The sequence below is a fragment of the Salvelinus sp. IW2-2015 genome, linkage group LG20 (assembly GCF_002910315.2).
Source record: "Salvelinus sp. IW2-2015 linkage group LG20, ASM291031v2, whole genome shotgun sequence".
NCBI lineage: Eukaryota > Metazoa > Chordata > Actinopteri > Salmoniformes > Salmonidae > Salvelinus > Salvelinus sp. IW2-2015.
In genome coordinates this window covers 71,509,933-71,519,114 of record NC_036860.1, presented here as the reverse complement: position 1 = coordinate 71,519,114, position 9,182 = coordinate 71,509,933, and the positions used below count along the sequence as shown (strand labels likewise).

At 49.5% G+C, this 9,182-nt stretch overlaps 1 protein-coding gene across 4 annotated transcripts in view; it reads left to right on the top strand.

The window, feature by feature from the left end:
- The first annotated feature begins 310 nt into the window (after positions 1-310).
- Positions 311-9,182, top strand: part of cacnb1 (calcium channel, voltage-dependent, beta 1 subunit) — a 31,048-nt gene continuing 22,176 nt past the window's right edge. For 3 of the 4 annotated variants that reach the window (XM_070449610.1, XM_070449609.1, XM_070449606.1), the window contains exon 1: positions 311-575. In XM_070449610.1, coding sequence (XP_070305711.1) covers positions 540-575 — 36 coding nt within the window. In that variant the 5' untranslated portion in view covers positions 311-539. The remainder of the gene's footprint in view (positions 576-9,182) is intronic. The other variant, XM_024011739.2, reaches the window with a different exon arrangement.

Sequence of the window (9,182 nt, the reverse complement as noted above, 5' to 3'; positions counted from 1 at the left end):
AGAGAGAGACAGAGAGCAGGATAGAGGAACGTTTTTTTTTTTTTTTCCCTGCCCCAGCCTCTCTCCCACGTCAGTTGGGACATTGAATGACTGACGGCGGCATACCAAGCCTCCTTCTGGGGCTCGCTGCGTTGCGTTCACGGTCCTGTTTCTGTCCTGCCAGGGCTAAATATAATTCCCCAGTTTGCAAATGTAGCACAAGTCCTGCAACCTGACCCCCACCCCCCCACCCACCAGTCCCAGCTCTCTCACTCCCCTCTCCCTTTCTCATACACAAGGTTCAGGTTCTTGGAGGTGGGGGTGTGTGTTAGGAGGGTTAGGAGAGCACTCTCCAATTTTCACACGTACAGTACTCTCTCTCTCTGGCTCTCTCTCTTTCAGACACACACACACACACACATACTTTTGGACTTACACACTTGCCGGCACAGTCTCTCTCTCTCTCTCTCTCGCACACACGCGCACACACACACACTGCTGGTCGTTGGTGTGGACTGTGGCTTTGCCCCTCTGGTTTGCCGTGGTGTGGCGAACGCGGTATGGAACAGACTGACAGGTATCGCAGGCCCGGCATGGTAAGACAGATCTAGCTAAACGCTTTACACTTTTGGTGAGTCTGTTATGGCACCCGGTACGGAAAGGGCGCCTTGCCGTACTGTAGGAGTGTGCGCGTGTTGGAGTATGTCTGTGAGACTATGTGGGCGAGTGTGTCAGAGAGGATTGACATTTAGGTTGGTGGACAGAACACATTAACTTAGAAAAAAGTTTTTGATGTGCCATTTCCTGATGTCTCTCATTCTCTCTCTCGCGCTTTCTTTGATCCTCTTCTGTCGCCTGCGTTGTGTGATTCCATTTTGGGCTGGGCCACAGCTGCAGGAAAGGCGCAGGGTTTTTAATTAGACTTCCAGTCCCCCTGGTAGACTGCCTGCCTGCTGCGGGACCCGCCAGCCTCACTGTCCCAGACCCTAGCCCCTACAGCCATTTTATGAGGCCCCCTCTATTGTGAAACATGTGATCTGCATCTTTAGGGATCCAGGCTGGTCCCCAGAGATGCAGATCACATAGTCCGTAACGTCAGTGTTTCCTAACAAGAGAATGTAATGGTTTTGACCTCCACAAATTTCAGACAGAGTGCTATATTTATGTAGCTGATTTCTTGATAGGTGGACGTCTAGGAGGGTAATTTCTGATAATTATTTTTAATGTTACATTTCCTATGCGTATTGTCATTGTTTTAGTTGTTGTTTTGGTTTCAAAGTACCTTTTTAAATGCTGTATGTCTCAACAGTATAATTAGTCGTTTAACAGTATAATTAGGCAAGTCTATCTGCCATTAGCTTATCCGTTTTCAAAAGTTTTTGTTGATATTACTTAATTAGTGCCCACTTTGAGCTGAATCACGCCTCTGTGTATTTTCGGTGAGGTCTGTACATGACTCACGTTTTCTGTGGTTGTCTCCCTCAGCACTGCAGGGCATTTTTTTTTTAGATAGCAGTCCACGAAGACACGGTGGTCCGTCGTCCAGCCCATTGTCATGCCAACGGCACGCATCGTGTGCCAAGGCACATGGCCATTTAGACCCTGGGACGCGCCACTGGCCATCGCGAGACATTTGTAACGCTCCTCTCTCTAGTACACTGTCAGCTACCAACCTGGCTTCCTGCTTCTCAATACCTGTTGCTTTTTTAATCCTCTGGAAGAGTGTTGCTTGTTGATTTCCTGTTTCACCGCTGACTACTGTTTGTCAGTGCTGCAGTTGTGGGACTTGAAAGCCCTGTGGAATAGGGATTGAGCCTGGGCATGATCATGGATTCTGTCCGTCGCCCTCTCTGCTGTCTGTCTGAGTGTGTGTTTGCCCTGTCTCTGACTGGGATTACAGCTGGGTAGACTGTTTGCTCCGATCACACAGAGGGAAGGAGGGAGGGAAGGAGGGAGAGCAGGAGGGAGGGCAGGAGAGAGAGCAGGAGGGAGGGCAGGAGAGAGGGCAGGAGAGAGAGCAGGAGGGAGGGCAGGAGGGAGGGCAGGAGGGAGGGCAGGAGGAGATAGGCAGAAATACAGCCTAGGGGAGTAGCGAGAGAGTGTGATCTTGTCAGGATTAGAACGTCATCATTAATCATACGAGTGGTTTGGTCCATTATTGTACTTGACTTCGGTATCTTTCCTTGCTATTATTTTCGATCTTATTTCACTCTGTCCCACACACACCGCCTTCTCACTTTGAATCTTAGTTTGTTTTCATCCGTAGATCTTTATATCGTCATCAAGGCAAAAGGCGTATGACTTCACAGCCCGTGTTATATATACTTCCTCCGACCGTCACAACGGAGGACACTAGATAGATGCTTATACTATTCATACACACATACTGGATACAGTGAGCTCCGTGAGCTCCGCTGCCTCTGTACTCCAGCACTTTGGATTTGATATGATACAATGAGGTTAAAGTGCTGACTGTCAGCTTTAATTTGACTTGTATTTTCATCAATATCGTCGGGTGAACCGTTGAGATATTACTGCACTTTTTGTACATAGCCCCCCCCCATTTCAGGGGACCAAAAGTATTGGAACAAATGAATTTATGTGTGTTAAAGTAGTCAAGTTTAGTATTTGGTCCCATATTCCTAGCATGAAATGATTACATCAAGCTTGTGACTCTACAAATTTGTTAGATTCATTTCCTGTTTGTTTTGGTTGTGTTTCAGATTACTTTGTGCCCGATAGAAACGAATGGTACATAAAGTATTGTCACTTTTATTGTAAATAAGAATAGAATATGTTTCGAAAACACTTCTACATTCATGTGGATGCTACCATGATTACGGATAATCCTGAATTAATCGTAAATAATTAGCAGTGAGAAAGTTACGGACGTGCAAATATCGTGCATCTGTAACTTAAGCTGTAGCCTGTAGACGCAATGTACACATCTCCAGTCCATAACAGTATTGTACCATTCTCCCTCCTCCGTCGTGCCATCATGTATTGGAACAGTAAGGCCTTCATTGCATCAGAAGAGGCAACATCATCAACATAACTTCTCCCCTCAAGGCAACGCTTTTCACCCCTCCTTATTCAACGCTCTTGTCTTTCACACTCCCACTCTTTCCTTTTTCTTCTCCCTCTTTCTCTCTCTCTCTCCCTTTCCTCACTCTGGTTCTCTCTCGCCCTTCTCTCCCCCAATTTGTTTGATATTAGAGCTAAGCAGGTGTGAATTCATCCCAGTGGAAGAAGCCACTTTGCAGATGAAGAGAGCAGGAGAAGAAAGGCAGTCAGGGCTGTTGGTGAAAATTACAGCCTCTCACCTCTCATACCTCCATGTCTCAGTGTTTTCAGCTGACTAGCCCTGCCTACTAACTCTGCCCAGTCCTTCCTACTAACTCTGCCCAGCCCTTCCTACTAACTCTGCCCAGCCCTTCCTAACTAACTCTGCCCAGCCTTCCTACTCTAACTCTGCCCAGCCCTTCCTTACTAACATCTTGCCCAGCCTTCCATAACCTGCCACTAACTTGCCGCAGCCCTATACTCTACTGCACACAGACCTTTGCCTACTAACTCTTGCCAGCCTTCCTACTAACTCTTGCCCAGCCCTTCCACTAACTCTGCCAGCCCTTCCTACTAACTCTGCCCACACCCTTCCTTACACTCTGCCCAGCCTTACCTACTAACTCTACCCAGCCCTTCCTACTAACTCTGCCAGGCCCTACTAACTCGCCCTTCCTACACTTTCCACCCTCTACATTGCCCAGCCCTATCCGTACATAACTCTGCCAGCCCTTCCTACTAACTCTGCCCAGCCCCTTCCTAATAAATCATGCCAGCCTTCCTACAACTCTGCCACAGCCCTTTCCTACTAACTATCTGCCAGCCCTTCCTACTACTCTGCCCAGACGCTTCCTACTAACTCTGCCCAGACCCTTCCTACTAACTCTGCCCAGCCCTACCTACTAACTAGCCTCTTCTTTGCCAACGCCCTTCCTACTAATCTGCCACCTCCTAACTCGCCCAGCCCTTCCTACTAACTCTGCCCAGCCCTTCCTAATACCCCCTCTACTATACTCTGCCCAGCCCTTCTACCTAACCTGGCCCAGCCACTTCCTACTAACTTCTGCCCAGCCCTTCCTACTAACCACCTCTAAACCCACGCACCCTTCCTACTAACTCTGCCCAGCCCTTCTACTAACTCTGCCCAGCCCTTCCTACAACTCTGCCCAGCCCCTTCCTTACTAACTCTGCCCAGCCCTTCCTTATAACTCTGCCCAGCCCTTCCTACTAACTCTGCCCCAGCCCATTCCTACTAACTCTGCCCGCCCTTCCTTACTAACCTCGCCCAGACCCTTCTACTAACTCTGCCAGGTCCTGCCTACGTAACTCTGCCAGCCAGCCTGCCTACTAACTCTGCCAGCCCTGCCCACTAAACTCTAGCCCAGCCCTGCACTTACTAAACTCTGCCCAGCTCCTTGCCTACTAACTCTGCCCAGTCCTGCCTACTAGCTCGCCCAGCCTTCCTCTAGGCTCTCCACAGCCTTATACTACTCTGCCCAGCCCTTCACACTCTCCACCCTACCTACTAAGTCTGCCCACCCTTCCTTACTAACTCTGCCCAGCCCATTCTACTAATCGCGCCAGCCGCTTCCTACTAACTCTTTGCCCAAGCCCTGCCTACTAACTCTGCCAGCCCTGGCCTACTACCTCTGCCCAGCCCTGCCTACTAAACTCTGCCCAGATCCTGCCACTAAGCTCTGCCCAGCCCTATCCCTACTAACTCTGCCCAGCCCTGCCTAGCTAACTCCTGCCCAGCCCTGCCTACTAACTCTGCCCAGCCCTGCCTACTAGCTCTGCCCAGCCCTGCCTACTAGCTCTGCCCAGCCTTCATACTAACTCTGCACCAGCCCTGCCTACTAACTCTGCCCAGCCCTGCCTACTAGCTCGCCCAGCCTGCCTACTAACTCTGCCCAGCCCTGCCCAGCCCTGCCTACTAACTCTGCCCAGCCCTACCTACTAACTCTGCCAGCCCTACCTACTAACTCTGCCCAGCTCTGCCCAGCCCTGCTACTAGCTCTGCCCAGCCTGCCTATAACTCTGCCCAGCCCCTGCCCTACTAACTCTGCCCAGCCCTACCTACTAAACTCTGCCCAGCCCTACCTACTAACTCTGCCCAGCTCTGCCCAGCCCTGCCTACTAACTCTGCCCAGCCCTGCCTACTAGCTCTGCCCACTAGCCCTGCTTACTAACTCTGCCCAGCCCTACCTACTAACTCTGCCCAGCTCTGCCCAGCCCTGCCTACAGCTCTGCCCACTAGCCCTGCGCTACTAACTCTGGCCAGCCCTGCCTACTAGCTCTGCCAACTCTGCCCACTAGCCCCTCTGGCCTACTAGCTCTGGCCTACTAGCTCTGCCCAGCACCTAGCCTACTAGCTCTGCCAACTTTGCACACTAGCTCTGCTAACTAGCATCTGCCAGCCACTGCCTACTAGCTCTGCCCAGCCCTACCTACTAGCTCTGCCCAGCCCTACCTACTAACTCTGCCCAGCTCTGCCCAGCCCTTTCTACTAGCTCTGCCCACTAGCTCTGCCCACTAGCTCTGCCCACTAGCTCTGCCCAGCCTACCTACTAACTCTGCCCATCTCTGCCCTTCCTACTAACTCTGCCTATTAGCTCTGCCTACTAACTCTGCCCAGTCCTGCCTACTAGCTCTGCCCACTAGCTATGCCTACTACCTCTGCCTACTACCTCTGCCTACTAGCTCTGCCTATTAGCTCTGCCTACTAGCTATGTCTACTAACTCTGTCTATTAACTATATCTACTAGCTCTGCCTACTAGCTCTGCCTATTAGTTCTGCCTACTAACTCCGCCTACTAGCTCTGCCTACTAACTCTGCCTACTAACTCTGTCTATTAGTTCTGCCTACTAACTCTGCCTACTAGCTCTGCCTACTAGCTCTGCCTACTAGCTCTGCCTACTAGCTCTGTCTATTAGCTCTGCCTACTAGCTTTGCCTATTAGCTCTGCCTACTAACTCTGCCTACTGGCTCTGCCTACTGGCTCTTCCTACTACCTCTGCCCACTAGCTCTGCCCACTAGCTCTGCCCAGACCTACCTACTAACTCTGCCCATCTCTGCCCTTCCTACTAACTCTGCCCAGCTCTGCCCTGTCTACTAACTCTGCCCACTAGCTCTGCCTACTTCCTCTGCCTATTAGCTCTGCCTACTAGCGCTGCCTATTAGCTCTGCCTACTAGCTCTGCCTACTAGCTCTACCTATTAGCTCTGCCTACTAACTCTTCCCAGTCCTGCCTACTAGCTCTGCCCACTAGCTCTGCCCACTAGCTATGCCTACTACCTCTGCCTACTACCTCTGCCTACTAGCTCTGCCTACTAGCGCTGCCTATTAGCTCTGCCTACTAGCCCTGTCTACTAGCTCTGTCTATTAGTTCTGCCTACTAGCGCTGCCTACTAGCTCTGCCTATTAGCTCTGCCTACTAGCTCTGTCTACTAACTCTGTCTACTAGCTCTATCTACTAGCTCTATCTACTAGCTCTGCCTACTAGCTCTGCCTACTAGCTCTGTCTACTAGCTCTGCCTACTAGCTCTGCCTACTAGCTCTGTCTATTAGCTCTGTCTACTAACTCTGTCTATTAGCTCTATCTACTAGGTCTGCCTACTAGCTCTGCCTACTAGCTCTGTCTATTAGCTCTATCTACTAGGTCTGCCTACTAGCTCTGCCTACTAGCTCTGTCTATTAGCTCTGCCTACTAGCTATGTCTACTAACTCTGTCTATTAACTCTATCTACTAGCTCTGCCTACTAGCTCTGCCTACTGCCTCTGCCTATTAGCTCTATCTATTAGCTCCGCTTGCTAGCTCTGTCTACTAGCTCTGTCTGCTAACTCTGTCTATTAGCTCTGCCTACTAACTCTGCCTACTAGCTCTGCCTACTAACTCTGTCTATTAGCTCTGTCTATTAGCTCTTCCTACTAGCTCTGCCTACTAGCTCTGCCTACTAGCTCTGCCTACTAGCTCTGTCTATTAGCTCTGTCTACTAGCTCTGTCTATTAGCTCTACCTACTAGCTATGTCTACTAACTCTGTCTATTAACTCTATCTACTAGCTCTGCCTACTACCTCTGCCTATTAGCTCTATCTATTAGCTCCGCCTACTAGCTCCGTCTACTAGCTCTGTCTACTAACTCTGTCTATTAGCTCTGCCTACTAACTCTGCCTACTAGCTCTGCCTACTAGCTCTGCCTATTAGTTCTGCCTACTAACTCTGCCTACTAGCTCTGCCCACTAGCTCTGCCTACTAGCTCTGCCTATTAGCTCTGCCTACTAGCCCTGTCTACTAGCTCTGTCTATTAGCTCTGCCTACTAACTCTGTCTATTAGCTCTGTCTACTAGCTCTGTCTACTAACTCTGTCTATTAGCTCTATCTACTAGCTCTGCCTACTAGCTCTGCCTACTACCTCTGCCTATTAGCTCTGTCTATTAGCTCTGCCTACTAGCTCTGCCTATTAGCTCTGCCTACTAGCTCTGTCCTCTCCCACACATTCTATAGCGATTGAAATCAGGGCTTTGTGATGGCCATCCTCCAATACCTTGACATTGTTTTCCTTTAGCCATTTTCCGCACAACTTTAGAAGTTGTTTGGGGTCGTTGTCCATTTGGAAGACCCATTTTGCGACCAAGCTTTAACTTCCTGACTGATGTCTTGAGATGTTGCTTCAAATATATCACATAATTTTTCCAACCTCATGATGCCATCTATTTTGTGAAGTGCACCAGTCCCTCCTACAGCAAAGCATCCCCACAACAGAGCTGCCCCCCAGTGTTTTCCTGTTAGGGATGGATGTTTCTTCGACTTGCAAGCCTCCCCCTTTTTTTCCTCAAACATAATGATGGTCATTATGCAACAGTTCTATTTTGTTTCATCAGACCAGAGGACATTTCTCCAAAAGTACGAACTTTGTCCCCATGTGCAGTTGCAAACCGTAGACTGGCTTTTTGATGGCGGTTTTGGACAGTGACTTCTTTCTTGCTGAGCGCCTTCAGGTTATTTCTCGATATAGGACTCGTTTTACAGTGGATTATAGATATCATTTTGTCCGTACTTTCTCCAGCATCTTCACAAGGTCCTTTGCTGTTGTTCTGGGATTGACTTGCACTTTCACACCAAATACGTTCATCTCCTAGGAGACAGAACGCGTCTTCCTTCCTGAGCGGTATGACGGCTGCGTGGTCCCATGGTGTTTATACTTGCGTACTATTGTTTGTACAGATGAACGTGGCACTTCAGGCGTTTGGAAATTGCTCCCAAGGATGAACCAGACTTGTGGAGGTCTATCTACAGTTTCATTGAAACACACACAGTAAAGGTTACTCTACCCAAAAGCCAAAGGTGCAGCAAACAACACTTGAATTGATCCACGATAACAAGTGGACCAATGATTAAATGATCAAGTTGCACTGGCTGTCAGGTTGGAATTATGTAAGTGTATGTCCTCTGGAGTTTTTTGTCCAGTGGAGCTAGTAGGCAGAGCTAATAGGCAGAGTTAGTATATACAGAGCTAGTAGACAGAGCTAGTAGGCAGAGCTAGTAGGCCGAGCTAGTAGGCAGAGAGCTAGTAAGGCAGAGCTAGTAGGCAGAGCTAGTAGGCATAGCAGTAGGCAGAGCTATCGGCAGAGTCGTAGTTGTTCAGAGTTAGTAAGAACAGAGCTAGTAGGCAGAGCTAAATCAGGCGAGTTAGTAGGGCAGAGCTTAGTAGGCAGAGCTAGTAGGCAGAGCTAGTAGGCCAGAGCTAATAGGCAGAGTTAGTAGGGGGTAGAGCCTAGTAGGCGAGAGCTAGTAGGCACGAGCTAGTAAGGCTTAGGCTATGAGATAGAGCTGATATGGCAGAGGTAGTAGGGCAGCTAGTAGGCAGAGCTAGTAGGAGCTTCAGAGCTACCCTAGGCAGAGCTAGTAGGCCAGAGCCAATAGAAGGCGAGAGGCTAATAAGGACAGAGCTAGTAGGGCAGAGTTAGTAGACAGAGTTAGTAGACAGAGCTATGTAGGCAGAGCTAGTAGGCAGAAGCTAGTAGGCAGAGCTAGTAGAGCAGAGCTAGTAGGGCCAGCAGTTCGGTAGAGCAGAGCTATAGACAAGAGTTAGTAGACAGAGCTAGTAGGGCAGAGGTTAGTAGGCAAGAACTAATAGC